The 21,219-nt window shown below is 45.3% G+C and overlaps 1 protein-coding gene across 2 annotated transcripts; it reads left to right on the top strand.

Moving 5' to 3' along the window:
* The first annotated feature begins 1,030 nt into the window (after window positions 1–1,030).
* Mfsd1 (major facilitator superfamily domain containing 1) lies at window positions 1,031–20,989 on the top strand. 2 transcript variants are annotated; one of them, XM_050147487.1, is made up of 16 exons: window positions 1,032–1,264; window positions 2,975–3,027; window positions 3,897–4,009; window positions 5,581–5,623; window positions 7,428–7,495; window positions 9,079–9,187; window positions 11,399–11,501; window positions 12,108–12,206; window positions 12,999–13,110; window positions 13,830–13,886; window positions 14,200–14,356; window positions 15,652–15,749; window positions 17,341–17,453; window positions 18,414–18,461; window positions 19,107–19,164; window positions 20,360–20,989. In XM_050147487.1, the coding sequence occupies exons 1-16, from the start codon at window positions 1,105–1,107 to the stop codon at window positions 20,361–20,363; spliced, it is 1,395 nt and encodes a 464-aa protein (XP_050003444.1). In that variant the 5' UTR covers window positions 1,032–1,104; the 3' UTR covers window positions 20,364–20,989. The 2 variants fall into 2 exon arrangements, with proteins under 2 accessions (XP_050003445.1, XP_050003444.1); XM_050147488.1 differs by lacking the exon at window positions 20,360–20,989 and having other exon boundaries at window positions 1,031–1,264; window positions 19,107–19,168.
* The last annotated feature ends 230 nt before the right edge of the window (window positions 20,990–21,219 follow it).

Raw genomic sequence — 21,219 nt, forward strand, 5'->3', positions numbered from 1 at the left:
ATAAGCCCAAGATGGAGTGACCGCTGTGCCGTAGTTGTTAGTCAGAGGACCAGGAGGTAGAAAGCAGGTTCTGTGTAAATATTTTTAAACATCTCTCCTCGGACACTCCGCCTCTACTTCCCTGGCCCCTCTCTTTGGATCTCTTTGGAGAGCCACCCTAGACATCTTGTAGACACTCAAAAGGCCCCCTCTTCTTTCAGATCTCATATGCTATTGTTTAAACACGTCTCTACTTTACCTTGCAGGTAGTCCCTGAATCTTTCCTTTGTGCCAAGCCTATAAACTCTCCAGGGTCAGACTCGAAGTCTCTCACTTTCAGTTCTGCCGCATGTTTCATGGCTATTTTTAGCACCTAGTCTTACTACATTCCAAATTCTACTGGCAAAGCCTTGGGACACCTAGAAAAGTGGGGTAGAAGGCTGCTGCGCTGCCGAATCGAATTTCTCAAAACAAATCTAGTGGTCTTGATTCTCTGCTGGCCATCTTAGAAGGGCTCTTCATTCAGGAAGTTTCACATCGCTACTCTCGACTTCCTTCTCGTATTCCAGGATCAATATAACGTGTAATTATAAACGCATAAAACCCAGATGAGACATTTGTGAGGAATGCCCGTTCCCGCTGCAGTCATTCAGCCTCCAGATTTATTAGTTTCTGTCTGACTCCCTAAGTAAATTCTCTCACCGGTACTCTCGAGGTGAGAGAACTCGTCCTTTTCCCCAACATCAGTGCTAGGCACATCAGAAGGTCCGGGAGCAGGAGGAATTGGCGAAATGAGGGAGAGAGGGGGCTCAGCTGCAGAAGGATTTTGAGGTCCCTACCTGCTCAAATCGAGCCGCCCATTGGGAGTTTTGCACCCGTAACACCCTTCCGGTCTTAAACCAGACGCTAACGGGAAGCAGGAGGACCCGATCCACCTCACCTCATCCCACCCGCGTCAGCGGACCAGAAAGCGCTGTAAACAAATGCCCCGCCACCACGTGAACAGGCGTTCACGTGAGCACGGCGGTGCGTGACTCGCGGGGGTCACGTGAGCGCACGCGGTCACGTGAGCGCCGGTTCTCCATCCTTGCTTTTGCTTCCCGCTCCGTTCCGAGCTGCAGGCCGATGGAGGAGGAGGATGAGGAGGCGCGGGCGCTGCTTGGGGACCGGCCCGAGGGGGACAGCGCGGTCCGGGGCGCCCCGCGCGCTCTGCCCGCGCTCTGCGACCCCAGCCACCTGGCGCACCGACTCGTGGTGCTCCTGCTGATGTGCTTCCTCGGCTTTGGTGAGCCCGGGAGAGTTAGGGAGAACGATCGAAGGATTCCGGGGTTCGAATCCCCCATCCGCTCTGCCGTCCTGGCTTGGGACCCTCTCCATCTAGTTGTCGCGAGCGAGGCTGGGGACAGAGCTGGCGACTTTTGTTCCTATTAAGTCCCAGAGTGCAGCAGTTCCTCCCTGGGGACGGGGGTGAGAAGGAATCTCAGTTGTTTGCCCCAGCACTGTGCTCAAGAGACTTCTGAGCGTTGTTCAAATCCCTCTCCCTCCTTTCCCTAGGTGACATCTCCCCACCCCACCGCGGGCGCGTTTCTTGGTGTTTCTTGAGTTCTCGCACTGGCTTTGGGTTCACTGTACCTTGCTGGCAGCCTAACAGTAGGCGTCTTTTCTTACCCTTCCTGTGTGAAGCAGTCCTGCGGGACCCCACTTGTTTGGAGGCTTTTGGTTTCACTTAAGAAATCTGATCCTCGGAAAGCAGTTTCTTAAGATTCTTTTAAAAACGTATTTCCCTCCTCTGTTACAGTTTAAATTTACGCTGCAAGTGGTCCGATTCGTAAATAGTGGATTGACTTGAAAGTGTCGTTTCAGGGATCAGATTCAGAAACATATGATCCTGGTGTAGAGCGGACACTTTTGGCTTTGGTTTCTTTGCAATTTGTACACGCTGTTGGCTAGTTTTTGGAATGATGGAACCCATTCCTTTGCTTTAAAACGTGGTGGTACTGGGCCAGGCTTGGTGGTGTACTTCTTAAATCCCGGTCCTGGGAGGCAGAGACAGGTGACTCTATTAGTTACAGAGGATAGCCAGCACTAGAGAGAGAGATCGTTGTCTCAACAAACAAACCTTGGTATTGAATCTCTTACTAAAAACTAAACTAGGAACTAGAAGTTCTAGGTTTAGAATCAACAACAAAGAAGCAAAGACAAAACACTTGAAGATTCTGTCCGTACTCAAGCTGACAGCTTATTTTTGGTAGGTAGATTGGGCTAAGGATTTGAGAAGCCGGAGTCCTGCCTCTCTAGTTACCTTGCCCACCTTGGTACCGGTAGCTTTGGGAATCTGCAGTCAGTGTGGAAACCGGCAGTGTTACCTTGGGGCCCCTCAAGCCTGTCAGTCACAGTTGAGATACTTCTCCCGATCATGGATAACACCCCTCTCCCCACGCGGGTTTCTAACTCCTCAGGAGACCGTGTTATATTTTCGTTTGATCCTTTTAGTCTCTCGGTTGTGTTGTTTCTAGTACCATATTCACGTAGTCATTTGCTCCCGGGTATTTTGTTTACAGGATCAGAATTTATTTCAAAGACTGGTTTGGTTTGAATAGTGGAAGTTAATTCTGCTTTCAGGAAAAGTGACGGCAGCTAACTTGCAACTGTAAAGAATGTAGGATTTTTTAGTGTTGATGGCTTTAAGAAAGGAAAGTGATGCTATTTCATGAATGTATTAATACAGTAATAAGCATGGGACGCATGAAGAAAAAAAGATTAAAAATAGTGGCTGTTAGGTTTCTGTTATTTGCTGGGTATGCACATTGCTCAATTGTGGAAGTTCTTCTGGATGGCAGAAGAGGAAGTGTCTACAAACGTTTCCCTGGCGTGAGCAATAGCGTAAGCCTTCAACTCCCCAGCCTAGTTACTAATTAGGGCTTGTAATTAGGCCTTGTAGACTTCTGTGCAGGCTTGATCATTGCGGCTGACATATGCGCTCTTTCTTCCCTAGGTAGCTACTTTTGCTATGACAGCCCCTCTGCCCTCCAGACTCAGGTTAAACGGGTGAGTTCATTTTCCACATTCGTGCGCTGCTCTTTGTTTTGGAGCACTGACTTGGTACCATGAGCTCTCCGGGTGCCCCATGTGAAAGGTCCGCCTACTTTCTATTCTGGTGTCATCAGCAAGCCCACAAGCTGCAGGCTTCTTGGGATCATATTTGCTTCCCCAAAGAACTCGTGGATGACGCGTAGATGGCAATATAGTTTCATTCTTTAGGTGGATAATTGTGAACTTGTGTTGCTAAAAATGCCAGTTTTTGTTGAGGTTTTACACTCCCGCTTCCTACCCCTCTGGATAAGTGATCTGTGGATTGGCTTTGACCTTCTTAGATAAGCTCAGTTGTTATTTACCTTTATAAATGTGGGTGCCGTTTGCTGAGTATTGTCCCTATCAGCGTCCATAGTCTGGTTTTGAATTGTAAAGTTATATTTGATATTTGTTGTTTCTTGGGCGCTTAGACTGTTGTTGGGAGTATATATTTTAAGCCATTGAGCAGAGGGAAAGTGCACGGGTTGTCCTTCTGTGTTCTAGTAGGTGTTAAAGAGGATAGAGTCCATAAGACTGGGCAAAGATGATTCTTTCTATGTGGGAGGAATCCATAATGCAGGCAGAAATGAAGACATAAGGATGTAGGAGATAGAAACAGTCTGAGTTGTGCCCCGTACCAGTGACTGGTCCTGGAATCCATGAGGCCTGATCAGTAGTGTGTGGAGTTAAGCCGTGCCCACGTGTGACTGTTCTTCTGAGTGCAAGGATTGTAGCTTCCCCGAGAGTCTCAAGGAACTTACCCTAGACAGCTGTCATCACTGTTTGTATTGACCTGTTAATTGCTAAGCCCGTTTGGAAAAAAGTTTTCTTTTCTTCCCATATAGGACATGCAAGTGAATACCACGAAATTCATGCTGCTGTATGCCTGGTATTCTTGGCCCAATGTAGTCTTGTGTTTCTTGGGTGGCTTTTTGATAGACCGAATATTTGGAATACGGTAAGCTTGCAGAAAAGTTAATTTGTGGGCAAACTTAACTGGTGATTGGGAAAATGTAGGAATGGGTTGACGTTTTTCTTCGAAGAACTCAATAGACTTGAGAAGTGACCGATGATGGACATGAGGATTGGTGCTCTGTTTTTGAAGATTTGTTTTTGTCTCGAGACTTCATCCTTGAGGCTTGGCTGATCAGTTAAGGTCAGGTCTAGTGAATGCTGCAGATGGAGTAAGGTCATCTGTTTCTGGAAGTTAATTTTACTCTTAATTTGGGTCAGACGATCCAGGTGTGAGTCATCTCACTGCCATTTGGTCAAGTCCCTACTGTCCAAAGCTTCGGCTTCCTCATTGCCAGGTAGGGTGACAGTTCCTGCCTGACAAGTGTCCACAGAGATTAAAGGAGAGCTGGAGATGTAAGGTCTTTGCACATAGGTAGAGAGACATCCCTCAGCTCTGGTAAGACTTACGAATTTCCCGCTCTGTTTCCGCCTTTCTGTGGCCATTGACGTTTTTTTGTGGCCATGCACGTTAGAGGCTGAAGAGGAATAGTCGAGTAAGCTTTGTCACTCTGTACCTTTCGCGCTGGCTGTGAAGACTTGGTGAACACAGCTGGGAGTTCCCTCGGAAGGCAGAAGCGAGGATTGAACTCGTGTCTGAGGGATGAGTGGTGAAAGCACTCCCGTGTGCGTGGCTTGGGGTTTGCTTTTAAGAATCTTCAATAGTTAAGTACGAAGGACATATTTTGCTGGGTCCCAAGGAATAGAATTAGCTGAGTTTTCAGGGAAGTTAATCCCACTTATTCGGAGGAGGAACTTGCTTTTTCATTGGGGTGATATTAAATCATCTGGGGACATTGAATTTTCAAGTTGTAGAGAACATTCAGCTGATGGTGTGGTCTTTTTTTTTTTAACAAGGATTTTGAGTGGGTTTCAGATTCAGAAGTACAGTTGACTCTGGTGACTTTTGAAGATGCTTCTAATCCTGCTCTTTTAATTGAGCTGGTGAAATATTGTTACTTAGACTAAAGTTGGACTTGGAACTCCATTAACTTGCCTAAGATTTGTCTTCTGAAAGAAGTTTTTAGTTATCAAGAATTATAGTCACTTAAATTATCTACTGTAGAACTTCCTAGACCCAATCCTAAACTCGTAAAATAGAGATTTATTTTATGCCGCTAGTGCCCAGATCCCCAGGAGCTGCAGTTGCAGGCAGTTGTGAGCTGCCTGACCGTGGGTCCTCTGCCCGAGCGATGTCTTCGCTTAGCTGCTAAGCCATCTCGCTAGCCTCCAACAGAAGTTTATTAAAGAATTTCTATTTCTAATTGCCTGATCCTGGGAGCCTTTTGAAGATTGCTCAGATTTTAAGGGGGCAACAATGATGTGCGTGAGCCCGGGCCGCCGCTGAACCTCTGCAGTCCCATCAGAGTGCTGGGCTTTTGTGTATGAGTGCCTGGTTTAGGAAAGCTGCAGGCGAGCGTTCGTGTAGAGTGGACAAAGAAACCCGCACAGCTGGTTAGTCTAGGACTCTGGTCACTGACGATAAGGTGAAGAAATGACATCTTCTCTCTCACACAGGTGGGGCACGGTTATTTTCAGCTGCCTTGTTTGCGTTGGGCAGGTAAGAAAGGCCAAAATATTTGTTCATTTCATGGCAGTGACTTTGAAGTCTAATCTAATTCCCCAAGCAAAATATGTTTAATGAATGACCAGCTTGATTAATCAGGCCCACGAATGGCCACGTGGTATCATTTATTTTAAGCCTTTAATTACATCATCTTCGTCGCTCTCCTCATTGCTGTGAATGGCAGAAGCCACTTAGGAGGGATAAAGGTTTATTCTGGCCCACAGATTGAGGGGAAGGCATATTGGCGGGAGTATGAAGCAGCTGGTCACACAGCGTCTTATTGGGAACCTTAAAGGTCCAGCCTCCAAGGGTTCCTCTCAGGGTTCAGAAGAAAGATGCCACGAAAAGCTAAAGGAACTAAAATCTGGAGGTTAAGATGTCTACTCACAACACGCTCTTTCTATCCATGCCTCTTTATTGTTATTTCTTTCTTGTTCTCCATTCTAATTGCTCTCTCCTAACTGTCTATAACTTCTCTGTCTCATCTTTGATTCCAATTTCAACTCTCTACCACATTTTCTTCTTCTTTTTGTTTTTCTATCTCTGCTAATTTCTGGGATGCTTCTGCTGCTCTCTTCTGCTCCAGCCTCTTTCTGTCCCCACTTGTGTTAGCTCTCTTTGTTCTTACACCCGCCCCATAAAGACCCACATAACCTTGCAGGCATAGGTAACCAGGCAGCCAATATAAACAGACAAGGGAAGTATATCACCCTTGGTCCATTAGCGTTTTTGTCAAATGTTAGAAAGCTTCATTGTTAGCAAACTCTTAAGCTTGTGCTTATCAGAGGTGCCAGTGGAGGTTTGTCTTCCTCTGCACTGTGTCTAGATGGTTAATGATTTTTTTCTAAGAGTAAGACTCATAGTTAATCTCCTGAACTAAAGTCATCGTTACATGGAGGTAAAGGTGAGGTGAGGAGTTAGGAATCTTTTAATGCAAGGTTAGCTTTAGGTCATCACTTTCCTTATCTATAAGTGAGGTGAAACCAAAGCATGCTTATTTTTTTTCTGTTTATGTGAGCAGCTATGAATTAACAGCTTTAGGCATGTAGTAATTCTATGTCCTTGGACATCTGGGAATCTCTTAAATGGAGGTTTTTTTTTTTTTTTTTGCTTGGACCCTAAATGCCGACCAAATGCCTGTCAATAAAAACAAAAATGCAGGAAGGCAGATCTCTATGCTTATATAGGAGAGAGGAGCAAAGGCCTGGTAGTGGGAAGCGGGATTCTAGACTGTGTGACTGTCTCCAGACGTAGCTCAAATAGTTCTGAACTGCAGGAGATAAACCCCAGATTTGTAACAGAAGGGGGCTAGCTACAGTGAGAAATCTTACAGCAAGAAGCAGCCACTTTGTTCACAAGGTAATGATTCCAATATGCCCTGTGTCTTGGTTTAAACCTCCAGCAAAGCTTTTGGCTCTGATGAGTCACTTCCTGAGAAGCTGGCTGAGCGATTACTGTATAATGCTGTGGCTTGTTGCCGTGTGTGTCGCTGGAAGCAGAAAGTGAGGGTGCCTGCCCAACTTGCTTTCCCCCTTCATGCTGCTCAGCTCAGAGAATGGCGTCACCCACGTTTGGGTGGATGTTTGCCTGTGGGTTAACCTGATCCAGAAGATCTCTCAGGGTCATGCTGGAGGCTTGCCTTCTGGCCAGCATAAGTCCTGTTAAATGCATGAGCATTGATATTTTAATGTCTCAGATTTTCTAGTCTGGCTAATAAGATTATTGTGAGAATAAGGGTTTGTTGTGTTACTCATCCCTTTCAAATGTCCTGAATTTATTTTTCTATTACTATTTACAGGTTATTTTTGCTCTGGGTGGAATAGTTAATGCGTTTTGGCTGATGGAGTTTGGGAGGTTTGTGTTTGGGTAAGTTATTCCGTAATTTCATGTTATCTTAGCATGTTTATTGAGGATCTGTTTAATGCTAAAAACTAAAGCCAGGGCCTTCCATATCTCAACCTATCCACTGACCCACACTACTTGTCTTTTATTGAGGATTTAAAAGAAATACATCATTATTTTGAGGAATTACTTCACATCCTTGAAATGTAGCCTAAATATGTAGTGTTCTTCTTGGTTACTTGTTTTAACTGAGACGCAGTGTTTTGAGTGATCATGGTTAGCTGCAGAGTTTGCTATTATAAGCTTCTTCAGAAACGATGTTTTTTCTCTGATTGCATTTAAGACAGATTTGCTTCCATTCATGAAAGTATGGCCCATCAGTTTCTAGGTCAGTTACTCTGGGCGTCTTTTCCTGAGTGAGTGGTGCGTACGTCTTCCTGCTCACTGTTCAGGTGTCTTGAAGTAGCAGTATCTCTAGGCTGACTGCCTGCAGGTACACTTCAGTGTCTGCTACACAAACCTGTTCTGAGTCCAGCCGCGGGCTTCCTACCCTGAGGCATACAGTTGACAGAAGGAAGTCTTTTTTCAAAGGCACCAAGAGCACGTGGGTAGATAGATGTGGTATATCTCTGAAGGAAATAAAATGTATAGAAGACCTTGAAAGAGATTCTGGAACAAAAATGTGGCTAAAAATGGCCACATGGGTGAAGTGAGAGTGTGGGAACTTATTTGTAGACGAGGAGGAAGATTCCTTTGGACTAGGACAGAGCCATGGCAGGACCTATTTTAGGATGTGGAGGTGACATCTTTGAAATGGGTCTCAAGGGGGTAGTGATAAATGTGTGGAGCTAAGTGGAAGAACATTTGAACCCCAGAAGTAGAAGAATGTTGATTCTGCAAGAGCTTTGCATATTGGTCTGAAAAGTGAGATTTCATTTTTACAAAATGTGAACACAGGACACTCCCCTCGCAGTGTTTTGTGTAGGACAGATGGTGCAGAGGTCAGGCTCCTTTTGTTGCTGTCATGATTGCGAACTCGGCTTGCCGCATCATCCCAACACGCCACAATAGAAGACAGTCATCATATTTGTTTACAGTTAGTGGCAGGTGGAGTATGTGGGTAGACTGTCTGTCCTGGTGTCTGGGATCTCTGCTGCAGAGATTCATGGAAGGTCAGAGGCTGGGCAGGTGGAATATGTGGGTAGACTCTCTGTCCTGGTGTCTGGGATCTCTGCTGCAGAGATTCATGGAAGGGCAGAGGCTGGAATCACCTGGAGCTTGCTGTTTTGCATATTGGATACTTGGGGGCCTTGAAGAGCTGTTTGTTTTCAAGTGGTGCCTCTAGTGTGGGTTGCTTTCGTGTAGCATGGAATGGTTACCATTTGTGCAAAGTAACTTAGGACTCCAGCTGTGAGTGCCGGGTTGAAATGGCCGATGCCATCTTTGGGATGCTTATGACCACGCAGTATTCATTCACTGTGTCTTCTTGGCTGGAGCCCTCAAGCCTACCGCCATTCAACAGAAGTCCTACTTCTTTTGGAGAGGAATGTTGAAATTGCTAACTGGGGTTTCTTTCAAAGCTGTGACTTTTCTCCCCCCACATTTAGAATTGGAGGAGAGTCCTTAGCAGTTGCCCAGAACACATACGCCGTGAGTTGGTTTAAAGGCAAAGAATTAAATCTGGTGTTTGGACTCCAACTCAGCATGGCCAGAATTGTAAGTATGGTGCCAGACCTCATGAGGGCCCAATAGGAAGAAGATTATCTCTTCAAAGTCTTAGAAGTATGCTGGGCACACTTGGGTGTGAAGAAGTAGGCATTGGTTTTATATATCACTTTCCGAAACACCTGTTTGTGTGTGGTCCTGTGTAGGTGTCTCTGCGTGCAGAGGTCAGAGGAGGGCATTGGGTGTTACTCTCTGTCACACTCCCCCTGTTCACCTAGGCATTTTCTCATGCAGGCTGGAAGCCAGCAGGCTCCAGTCTCCTGTCTCCTCAGAGCTCTGGTATTAGGCATACAGGGGACCCTGACATGTTACATGGGTGCTGTGATCTGGACTCTCGTCCCCGTGATTGCACAGCAAGAGCCCTAGCCAGGGAGCTACTTCTCTAGCCTTTGTTTTTATACTTCTCTAGGACTTAAAGTGACATTGACTTTGTGGCTTAGTTAGGGCTTTATTGCTGTGAAGAGACACCATGACCGTGGTAACTGTTTTACATACCAACCACAGTTTCCCTTCCCTCCTCTCCTCCCCTTCCCTCTCCCCGCCACGTCCCTTCTATGCCCCCTCATCCACTCCTCCTCCCTCTCCATTCAGAAGGAGTAAGGCCTTCCATGGGAGTCAACAAAGCATGGCATATCAGGTTAAAGCAGGACCAAGCTCCTCCTCCTTGCATCAAGGCTGGGCAAGGCATCCCACCATAGGGAATAGGTTCCAAAAACCAGCTCATGCATCAGGGACAGGTCCTGGTCCCACTGCTAGGAGTCCCACAAGAGACCAAGCTACACGACTGTCACCCAGATGCAGAGGGCCTAGGTCAGTCCCGTGTTGATTCCTGTCTGTCCAGAGTCTGTGAATGCCTGCACGTTTAGATCAACTGTCTCTGTGGGTTTCCCCATCATGATTTTTGCCCCCCCCCCCCCATTGTTCATATAATCCCTTCCCCTCTCTTCAGCTGGACTTCCGCAGCTCAGCCTAGGTTTTGGCTGTGGATCTCTGCATCTGCTTCCATCAGATAGTGGGTGAAGGCTCTGTGATGACAGTTAGGGTTAGTCACCAATCTGATTGCAGGGGAAGGCCAGTTCAGGTACCCTCTCCACTGTCTGCTAGGAGTCTTAGCTGGGGTCATCCTTATGGGTTCTGGGGGTGTCCCTAGCACCAGGTTTCTCCCTAACCTCATAATGGCCCCCTCTATCAAGACATCTCTTTCATTGCCTTCCCACTCCGTCCTCCCCCTACTCGACCATCCTGATCCCACATGTCCCCATTCCCCCATCAGTTTTCCCAGGACATCTCTTCTCTTTCCTCTTCCCAGGGAAAGCCATCTGTCCCTCTTAGGGACCTCCTTGTTACCTAGCTTTTCTGGTGCTGAGGATTGTAGCCTGGTTATACTTGGCTTTACATCTAATATGCACCATGGCAGCTCTTATAAAGGAAAACATTTGATTGGGGCTGGCTTACAGTTTCAGAGGTTTAGTCCATTATCATTAGTGACTTGGCAGCATGCAGGCAGACATGGTACTCGAGAAAGAGCTGGAAGTCCTACATCTTGATCTGCAGGCAGCAAAAAGAGACTGTGTACCACACTAGGGGTAGCTGACCATATGAGACCTCAAAGCCTGCCCCCACAGTGACACGCTTCTTCTGACAAGGCCACACCTGCTGCAGCAAGGCCACACCTAATAGTACCACTCCCTTTGGGTCAAGCATTCAAACACGTGAGTCTATGGGGGTCATACCTATTCAAACCACCGCACTTTGTCTTCAGTAAAGCATCCATAAATAACATAAGACAGTAAAATGAACATTCATTAGTTCAGAGCCTTAATATAGCTTGCCTAATTTCTCACCAATTATAGCTTGTCTAATTTCTCATCAATTTTGGCACCCTGCCTCAGATGTGCTCTACAGAGAAGTAGGCTCCAATGTCAGTGAAGAAATGGGCTTGAAAGCAAGGAGTGAGCAAGCAAGCAAAGAGCAAAAGCTTCCTTTCCCCAGGTCCTTATATAGGCTTCCAGCAGAAGGTGTTGCCCAGATTAGAGGTGGGTCTTCTGCCTTAAAGGATCTGGATTAAAGGCGAGTCTTCCCACCTTGATCACATCCGGATTATCTTCCGTGTAATGTGGACTCTGGTTATACTTACTTTACTGAGATAACCCTCCCCCAAGAGTATAGAGTTGAGAATCCTGTTGTTTCTTCCTTCCTCAGGGAAGCACAGTGAACATGAACCTCATGGGATGGCTGTATTCCAAGATTGAGACTTCACTGGGCACCGCTGGCCACCTGACCCTGGGAGTGACACTCATGACTGGTGAGTGAACCCTTCTGTCCCTCGCCTTGTCCTCTGAAGGCCTGCCATAGGAGACACTGTGCCAAAGGAGAAGGAACTCTAGACTCAGTACCGACACTGTGGTTATGGGTGGTGATTTTGCCTCCTTTGTTCACTAGTTCTTCTGGTTAGAAATAGACAGTCAGGCACCTTGTTTCTTCTTTAATTGGCACTTCTGAAGGAGGACCTGATTTTCCCATGTGTGCCTCAGTGCTTTTTTTGTAAATTGTATGTTCAAAGAGACTGTGTGTGTGTGAAGTGAGGTCTGCCAGGGAGTGTGTCCAGGTGAGCTCACAGTCATGGAGAGCAGGAAGAAGCTGGGTGCCGTTTGCTCAGGCTAGAGAGAAGTGGTGTGGCATGGTGGAAAGTCCACTAAGTTAAAGCTGGGAGCCTGGGATCATTCTCTGCTGCCATTACTAGTGGTCTTTGCGGGTCTTTGCATACTGGATGGGTTCCTCTTGTCCCTTGGTTCGCTGAGCCAGCCCCATGGTGCCAGTTGCTGAGTGACTGAGTGGAATATGAAGGTCTGTGTGTAGGTGCAGCTTTCCCAGCCTCTGGGCTTTTCTAAAATCTCTCTCCTTTATTTAGGGGGTGTAACGTGCATTCTTTCACTAATCTGTGCTTTGGTCCTTGCCTATTTGGATCGGAGAGCAGAGAAAATCCTTCATAGAGAGCAAGGAAAAACAGGTACGTCAGCCTGGAGGAAGAGTAGGGCGGAGGGCTCAGAAAATAATCCAGATCAGACCAAATTAAACCAAAAAAGCCCAGGTTTAATGGATACTAACACTCCCAGGTGACCTTCCAGGCCCTCAGAGAGGAGATGAAGAAGGAAGACCAGGAGACCACTTGTTTGTTCTCTAGGGGGGTTGGCAGTTTAAATACCATGTGGGAGTGGTCTTGAGCATCCCTAAGGAGGGGTCACTGTTTGGCTGACTTTCTCAGAGGTGGAGTCTGGACTGAGGCAACTCCGGGGGGGGGGGGGGGGGGGGGGGGGGGGGGGGGGGGGGGGGGGGGGGGGGGGGGGGGGGGTTGTTTGGGATGGAACCTTTACCTGAACATTCCAGACTCTCTGGCTATAGGATGCCGGGGGCTGGGGTGAAGCCTCTAACTAAGCTAACTAAACTAAGGCATCTCTAAAGCTGTTTTACGGTGGCATAACCACAGTGCGGTGCTGTGACGCCACATGTTTATATCTGCAGACTCATTTCTGCTTATCTAAATTTTTGTATGTATTCCTCCGTTTAAACGTTTTGACAGACCGTACATTCTTGATTCTGTTTTCATATCAGTAAAATGATTTTAGTTCCCATAGATGGGAACAACTGTACCTTCTGTTTTTTCCCTGTTACTTGTAAGTTGTCTCAGAGATGCTATTTGTGGAATTTTCTAGAAAAAATCATTTAATTATGTGAGTAAAAATGGTGACCATAGATGAAAGGTCCTTACGTTTATGAAACAGCGCATCTTCCCTTTCTCAAGGTGAAGTCATTAAGCTGACTGACATAAAGGACTTCTCCTTGCCCCTGTGGCTGGTCTTCCTCATCTGTGTCTGCTACTATGTAGCGGTGTTCCCGTTCATCGGCCTGGGCAAGTGAGTATCCTCCAGCTGTCCGCCCACCTGTAAGTTACCGTGAGAGCTGAGTCACGTGGATGAATGGGTACTTTCTGTGGTTAATTTTGCCACTCTGGACACAGTGTATATTTAGACTACTTATTTCAAGTTCTGGGATACAGTGGGCATTGACAGCTCCTGGCTTAGCTTTGTTTTAATACTTTCATTATTCTCTTGAAGAAATCCTTTAAAATTTTCTTTCGTTCTTGGATCAGGAGGCTGCTTACTATGAATGGAAGTTGTGCATTGGTGCCTGACCACTTAGGGTTAATCCTGCCAGACTTAGGATCAGGATTCAAGGCAGGTTCTTGCTTGCTTTGTCTGCTTCTTGCCTCATTCATTGGCTGTTGCAGTGTGAGAATGCAAATGTGTTTGCAGGAATTGTGTTTTAATGTCTTTATAACCTTTAAAACCACGTAGTCACAGTGGCAAGAACTCTATTGCACAGTAAAGGACTCGGCCGTTCTACTGTTACTTTGGTGTTCTGAAGACATGTGGGCAGGCATAGTTGAGTCAGTGAAGGAGTCCCATGAGTCCTTGAGCTGCGGCGGAGTGCTACGTGACTGATAAAAGATAACAGTGGGAGAATATTATCAGGAAAGGAAAGCCCATTGGACATTAGAGTTATTTTTTAACTTGTCTTTATTTCATGAAGCGAAAGTAGTTCTAATGTGCACACTTTTCTTTTTTAATTTTAGAGTTTTTTTCATAGAGAAATTTGGATTTTCTCCCCAGTCAGCAAGTGCAATTAACAGGTATTTGGTGCAATTCTGTAAGTTCTTCTTGCATGTGATATTTGGGTATTCATAAGCAGAGGCTGTGCCTGAGAGGCCAGAAAAATTGTGTGACCCCAGCCCCTCCCAACACTGCAGACCCCAGTCCCAAAGACTTGGCTTTGCATTAAGGGGGGGGGGGGGACCAAAACCAAAGAATTCTTCTTGGTTTTTCTCTTTCTCTTTTCTGGCGGTCGTTTGAGAAGAATGCTGAATTAATGAGCTGGACTTGCTTAGTCTGCTGTTTGTAGAGATGCTGTGTGGCCTTCTGTTAATTCCTGTGCTCTCTGGGCAGTATCGTGTATGTCATATCAGCTCCCATGTCCCCAATATTCGGACTCCTGGTGGATAAAACTGGGAAGAACATCATCTGGGTCCTGTGTGCAGTAGCTACCACTCTCGTGTCCCACATGATGCTGGCCTTCACCTTCTGGAACCCGTGGATCGCTATGGTGATTAGCGGGGGGATGGTCAGGGCCTCAGAGAGCGCTCAGGGATGCTTGGTGTGCCTGGCAAACCCAGTTGGCAGTGCTGAGGGGGGGTGTGACTTTATAATTTTGATAAAGTAAATACTTTTTTATATATAAAAGGATTATCAATTATTAATGTATAAGGGTTTTTCATTTTGCTTATTTAGTAGGGAGCCGTCAAAGCTGAAGTAGAACTTGAAGCAGAATAGTCTCATGATTGGAAAACTAATTACTTCCATTTATTTTTTCTGAGCTGCATTAAAATAAGTCATTTCATTAAAAGTGACTGATCTTTTGGCCCGGTAGCCATTCTTCCGCCTGATTCTTGGTAGGAATAAAGGTGGCAGGAAGTCCATGAAGGTTTCGCCGTCTTCTTGGTGTCTGTTTTCAGAGTGCAGGTTCAAGTGCGTGTGTCTTACCTGTTCTCACTGGAGCGCCCTGGGCGTCAGTGGGCGATTCCACGGCAGTCTCCTACAGGGACATCCGGGTCCTAGGGATAGGAGTGCTGCCCTGGAGGCTTTGCACAGGGAACGTCTCATTTTATGATGCTCAGGGGTTCCTTCCTCATTTGTAACTGTGCCAGGAGTGCCCGGATGTGTCCGTTTGCCTTGCTAATGTTGGGTGTCAGCATTATTTTCTTATTTTCCAGTTTGATAGGTACATGTAATACTTAATTTAAATTCAAATCATGCTTTTTCTTTTTCACTTTTTTTTTTTTAAATTTGAGGCATACCCTTGCTGTATACAGCTAAAGTTATCTCCAACTTCACTGTGTAGACTCGACTGGCCTTGCACTCAGGGTTGCACATCTGCAGGCCTGCTGCCAGCATAGTCAGCAAGTTCTTTTTTTTTTTTTTTTTTTAAATTGCGGAAAGGACCTTGTCACATAGCGTCTAACAAGTGATGATGGCAGCTGGATCCCTGCTCTGCTTTTCAGCTCAGAATTGGTCCTGTACGGGCAGCAGTAAAATAACGTCACCCTGCTGCCTTGATTACTTCATCTGTTATTACGAAAAATCAGGTCAAAATCATGCCTGAAACTTGGGTAAGAACTTCTTGGAAACTGTCTGTGCCCTTGACTACTCAGTGGCCCAGGCAGCTTATACACACAATTGAAAATGGTTAAGACAGTGCCGGGCACTGAGAGAGGCCCAAGCATTTCAAATTTTAGTCTAATTACAGTAAAACCTATTTACATTTTCATTTAGCTAGTATGTGACTTTACTAATGTTTATCAAGGAAAATGACATACTATATCCTTCTGCCCTCCTGTCCAGTGTCTCCTGGGACTCTCCTACTCATTGCTTGCCTGTGCTTTGTGGCCAATGGTGGCATTTGTAGTTCCGGAACACCAGCTGGGAACTGCATACGGGTTGTAAGTATTGCATTTTCATCGCCTGTCACACACGCTGCCTTCCGCTGTGTCAGTTATCATGATGCTCCATGTGTCCTAACTGTAGTGATGCTCTGTGTGTCCTAACTCTGGGACAGCGCTGACCCTGAGGGTGACTGGAAACGTCAGTCCATTGTAATCAACTGTTGTGGTGTTTCTGGTCATTTTCCCTAATATTGATCTGAGGAAAACAACCCAATGGAGAAGGTTTAGTTTAGTTCCTGGTTTTAGAGGTTTCAATCCATAATTCTTGACTCCATTGATTCTAGCCTACTGGTGAGACAGATCCATCATGGCAGCCAGGAAGCAGGTGCACACATGCAATTGCACACACACACATCCTACAACTGCTCTAAGACCTTTCTTCCTGTATTACTAAGGGCTCTCTTAGAGTAACAGAATCATGGAATGCATCTCTCTATGTAGAAAGGGATTTATGGAGTGGTTTACAGGCAGCAGTCCAGCTAGTCCAACAATGGCTGTCAGTGAATGCCAAGTCCAAGAATCCAGTAGCTGTTCAGTCCATGAGGCTGGATGTCTCAGCTGGTCTTCAGTATACTCTGGATTCTGAAGATGTAGGCTTAAAGGCCAGTGAAGAAATGGTCTTGCTAGGGAGCCGAGACCAAGCAGGCAAAGAGCAAAAGCTTCCTTCTTCCATGTCCTTATATCAGCTTCCAGCAAAAGGCGAGCTCAGATTAGAGGTGGGTCTTTCCACCTAAAGGTATCTTCCTAACTCAAAGATCCAGATTAGAGATGGATCTTACTTCAAATTAAGCAAAAGTCCCTCATGGTGTGCTCTTCTGTTTCTGGGTTTTATAATTCCAGATGTGGTCAAGTTGACAGCCAAGAATAGCCATCACAGGCCCTTTTATTTTCATCAGGTCTCCAGCCTATGGGTGGTGCTTAGCCACGTCCAGGAGTTCCTGCTGAAATCCTTCCTCCAGACATGACCAACAGACATACCTAGAAGGGTTCTTTTCTGTTGGGTGCCCCGCAGTCCAGACAAACACAGTTAGTTACGCTTGGCCATCCAGCAAGGGAAGCCCCTAGCAAGACAGCTGGCAGAAGTTAAAACCAATAGGAGACATGCCCACTCCTGTCCATCTGAGCTCTGCTCAGTGGGAGGGTGATCGGTATCCCAGGCCCCCAAAGGCAAGGAAGGGTGCCTGCTCCGGTGACTGCTGTGCAGGCCGCTCTCCCTTCCTTCATCAGGTAGGTATTCACACTTCCCTCGTCTTGGAGCTGATGGTCGAGTAGCAGGAACAGTCTAGGAGAAACCCCCAAATCTGCTGGCAGTGGTGGCACACACCTTTAATCCCAGTGCTCTGGACTCAGAGCCTGGTGGTTCTTTGTGAGTTCGGGGCAAGCTTGGTCTACAGAGTGAGTTCCAAGCCAGTCAGGGCTACATAGCTGCCTTGTCTCCAAAACCCAAAGTCTATCCATGTGCTCCCTGGCTGAGAGTCTTTCGTAACACCCATAATGTTTGGTCTGTGATACTAATATTAATAGTGAAGTTAGTCTGTGTATGAAGACTCTGGAGAATGAAATGATTTTTTTTATCCCCAAATCCTAGCATGCAATCCATTCAGAACCTCGGGCTGGCCGTCATTTCCATCCTTGCTGGCATGATACTGGATTCTCGGGGATACTTGCTTTTGGAGGTTTTCTTCATTGCCTGTGTTTCTTGTGAGTGTGCCATGTGGCAGCATTTGCTTTCTTATGATATAGAGTAAAATGTGTAGATTTTCACAGTTGGGTTTGCCATATCATCTAAAGGAAGATAAACAGTGTGTGTGCCTCAGCAAGTAAGGGCAGGCAGCCAGGCTCCACCTTGTGGGCTCTGAACTGGCTCTGGGTGGGAAGTTAAGGGGGACGTTTTCATTTGTTCATTTGTAAAGACACATGGTGTCGTCAGATGAGAAATCCCTGCAAAGCCTACTCCTGTGGAGTGACAAACTGGCAAGGAGCTGGCTGGAGTTCTGGGGCGAGAAGTGAGGAAGGAGAGAGGGAGAGGGAGAAGGAGAGAATAAGAGATCGCACATGTGCCTGTTTGTATATGTGTGTGGGGGTGTTGGCTCCCTCCTTCCTGTGTCAGCCATTCACGCACCATGTGATTCCCTGTAGGGAAAAACACTGCAGCACTTGAGAGCTTTCAGAAACAAAGACCTGTGTTTTTTAAAATGCCAATTGTCTTAGGGTTTCTGTAGCTGTGAAAAGACACCACGACCATGGCAACCCTTATAAAGGAAAGCATTTAATTGGGGGTGGCTTACAGTTGAGAGTTTAGTCCATTATCGTGGTGGGAAGTATGACCACACGCAGGCAGACACGGTGGTGGAGAGGTAGCTGAGAGTTCTATGTCTTGATCCCTGAGCAGCAGGAAATGAACTGTCCCACACTGGGCATAACTTGTGCATATATGAGACCTCAAAGCCTGCTGCACAGTGACACACTTCCACAACAAGGCCACACCCACTCCAACAAGGCCACACCTCCTAATAGTGCCACTCTATAGGCCAAGCATTGAAACCCATGAGTCTGTGGAGACCTTATAGTCAAACCCCTGCACCCAGGAAGAGGAATTTGGTTTACGCGTTAATTTTGATCACAGAGGCTTCACTTACAAGGGTGCCTTGTGTCTTCCAGTGTCACTTTTAGCTGTGGTCTGCCTGTATTTGGTGAATCGTGCCCGAGGTAAGCAGCTCTTGTGATTTCTTCTTCACCTCTGGTGGATCTTCCTGAGGGCCGAGCTTTACTTAGTGATTTCATGTTTATAATCACACATTCGGAACCTTCCCTTCTGTCGAAATTGCTGTTATTGCTTTTCGTCTCTAGTAAGATCAGTGTTTCATAATATAAAATCTCAGGTGTATATTAGCAAAAAATCCCTAAACCCCTCATAATCTCATTTCTAAAAATAAAAAGGAAATTAATTTTCACTTTAAGGTTGAGTATATTTGGTTTAGAATGAGAAATAGTAGATTTTTGACTAGTCCATACTAGTATGTGTTAGTGTATTTTTTATAAGAATTTGATGTCTATTAATCTTTCCAATTGCTTGTCCCTAAAAGGCATGATATACTTAAGAGAATATAACACAAAAAATTTAAAGTTCTTTTAATTTTTCTTAATTTTCAGTGATACTGACATTTAACAGTGTTTCAGTTAAAAAAACCTGAAGCAAAATATAACTTCAAGCTTAAATATACAAAGCTAAAATTAAAGTGTGATTATATATTTTTCATTTTGCCTTTCATAACTTTTCATGCAAATATTTATGTGTATGATTAAATTTTAATTACTCGTGTTGCTTAAAATGGCTACTCATTTACATTTTAGGTGGGAATCTAAATTATTCTGCAAAACAAAGGGAAGAATTAAAACTTTCTCATACCGAGTGAGTACTAAAAGGGAAAAAATTGTATCTTGAAAACTTTAGCTGTGAGCATTTCATTTCAATTTAGGTTTGGACTTTAAAGATATCATTTGTTTTCTTGATTTTTAAGAGCTAACAGGTCTGGAAATAGCAATACCAAATTCTTAGGTATTTCAGAAAATTTAAGATGAATATCAAGGCTTAAATGCAAGAATGTAAAGGAAGAGTGGGCATGTTGCCTCCTGTCTGGACTGTACCCTTCCGTTCTCTCTGTTTGCCCTGTTAAAGTAGTTAAATAACTGTTTGTCTTGCCTACTGTCCTACTTTTATCCTGTTTCTGGGATAAAATGCTCTGGGCAAAAGCAACGTGGGGAGGAACTGACCATTCCAGGTCACAGTCTCCTCTCATCCGTCATCGAGAGAGGCGGGGCAGGAGCCTGAAGCAGAGCGCCGTCTGCTGGCTCCCTCTCACTGGCTCATGCCTGCCCTTCTTGTACCGCCCGCAGCCGCCTGTGTCGGCCTGATGCTGTCCCATGGTGCACTGGACAGTGCCCACAGATATGCCCACAGGCCAGTCTGGTCCGGCAGTTCCTCAGTTTAAACAGCATGTGTATTACATTATGTCCCGGGTGACTCTACTATGTCCAGTTGACATCCTAATATCAGCATGCTGTTTGCTTTTTTTCAGATCTCTTCTTAACAGATTAAAGACTGTAGTAAGGGGTTATGTTATTTTTTATAAGTATATGCTAAACATGGTGGTAATTCTGTTTCCTGTTATTTCTAAAGATTTTAGCCACTAAACTTACGATTTAAAGATTTATTGCAAATACGCATATCATCTGATGTTCAGTTTTGTGACTTGAATAGGTTGGAGTCTGGGGAAACAGCCTATGTCTTTTAGAGCAGGGGGGTGCTCTTGCTTTTCATGTTGAACTGAAGCGAAAGGCTGCAGAGCTGGCTCAGTGATTGAAAGTGTGTACCGTTCTTACAGAGGGCCAGCGGTCAGTTCCCAGGGCTCATGTTGGGTATCTCACCAGCTCCAGGGGACCCAGGAGCCTCTTCTGTGGCCACCTGCACGCATGTGCACCCCCACTCCACCCCAACAAAATGATAATGTTTTACACTCTGTGTCTCACAAAGTTACAATTTTCATTTTGAAAACTGTATGAAGCTTCCTTCTTTTTGGTAATTTCTTGTATTTCTTGTTTTGCAGATAGCACCCTGAAATGACCATCTTGAGAACGGGCAGTGTGCATCCCTGATTGGAAACCTTCATGAAGATTTTTCTCTCTTTTTTTTTTCTCTTTTTACAAAAGAGTTATTTAGAAAAATATTAGAGTGGAAAATATATTTATATTTCAACTATGCCTACAAAAAATGTGTTCCTGCAGACCACTTTAGCCTGTGGTTTTTGTAGCATGAGTTACTAAAGAATTCTAATCAACAGGGAACACTTAGAAAATTGGTTTGGAAGGTTCAAGGAGATTTAAGAAGGACCAGACACAATGGTCAGTCTGCATATTCTATTGGGGTGGTTTTCAGTACGTGCATTTTCAGGGTGAACATTTTCTATGTATTATAAAAGGGAAAAGAAATATGAGGGATGGTAGAGAAGGCTGTTACATATAGAATAAAAGACATTTTCGCAGGCACGTGCTGTCTCAGAGAATTGTGTACAATTGCTTCATGTTCTCTGCTAGGAGACTGAGTGTCATTAAATGTTGGCTGCTGAGCAGCAAACCTTCGGAGGGCTTTGTTGTTGTTGATTCTATCAGGGACATGATTTGTAACACAACTTTCTGACGCAACCGCCCAAAAGACAATAAAAGTGTCCTTCAATTTATAGGGGCTACCTGCGTACATGGGTATATAGAATCAGTGCAAAAATTATTCTTTATGTCTTCCTTATATTTTTAAAACATTTCAACACTGATTTCACTTTTCCTGGGGAATATAATCTCCAAAAATCAAAGCTGCAGTAAGAAAATATCCTAGGTACAGTCTCATTGAATGATTGATTACACATGGTACAAATTGTCATATGCTTTAACGCTTGGGCACCGAGGGGCTGTG

This window comes from Alexandromys fortis, unplaced genomic scaffold (assembly GCF_014885135.2).
Source record: "Alexandromys fortis isolate MF-2015 unplaced genomic scaffold, M_Fortis_MF-2015_v1.1 scaffold_53, whole genome shotgun sequence".
In the NCBI taxonomy this organism is placed as follows: Eukaryota; Metazoa; Chordata; class Mammalia; order Rodentia; family Cricetidae; genus Alexandromys; species Alexandromys fortis.

Excerpts from the sequence above, each read along its gene's own strand:
- Mfsd1 (XM_050147488.1), top strand. The coding sequence starts at position 1,105 with ATGGAGGAGGAGGATGAGGAGGCGCGGGCGCTGCTTGGGGACCGGCCC. Across the intron at positions 3,028-3,896 it reads TCCAGACTCAGGTTAAACGG|GACATGCAAGTGAATACCAC; the intron begins GTGAGTTCATTT and ends CTTCCCATATAG. Across the intron at positions 5,624-7,427 it reads GCCTTGTTTGCGTTGGGCAG|GTTATTTTTGCTCTGGGTGG; the intron begins GTAAGAAAGGCC and ends TACTATTTACAG.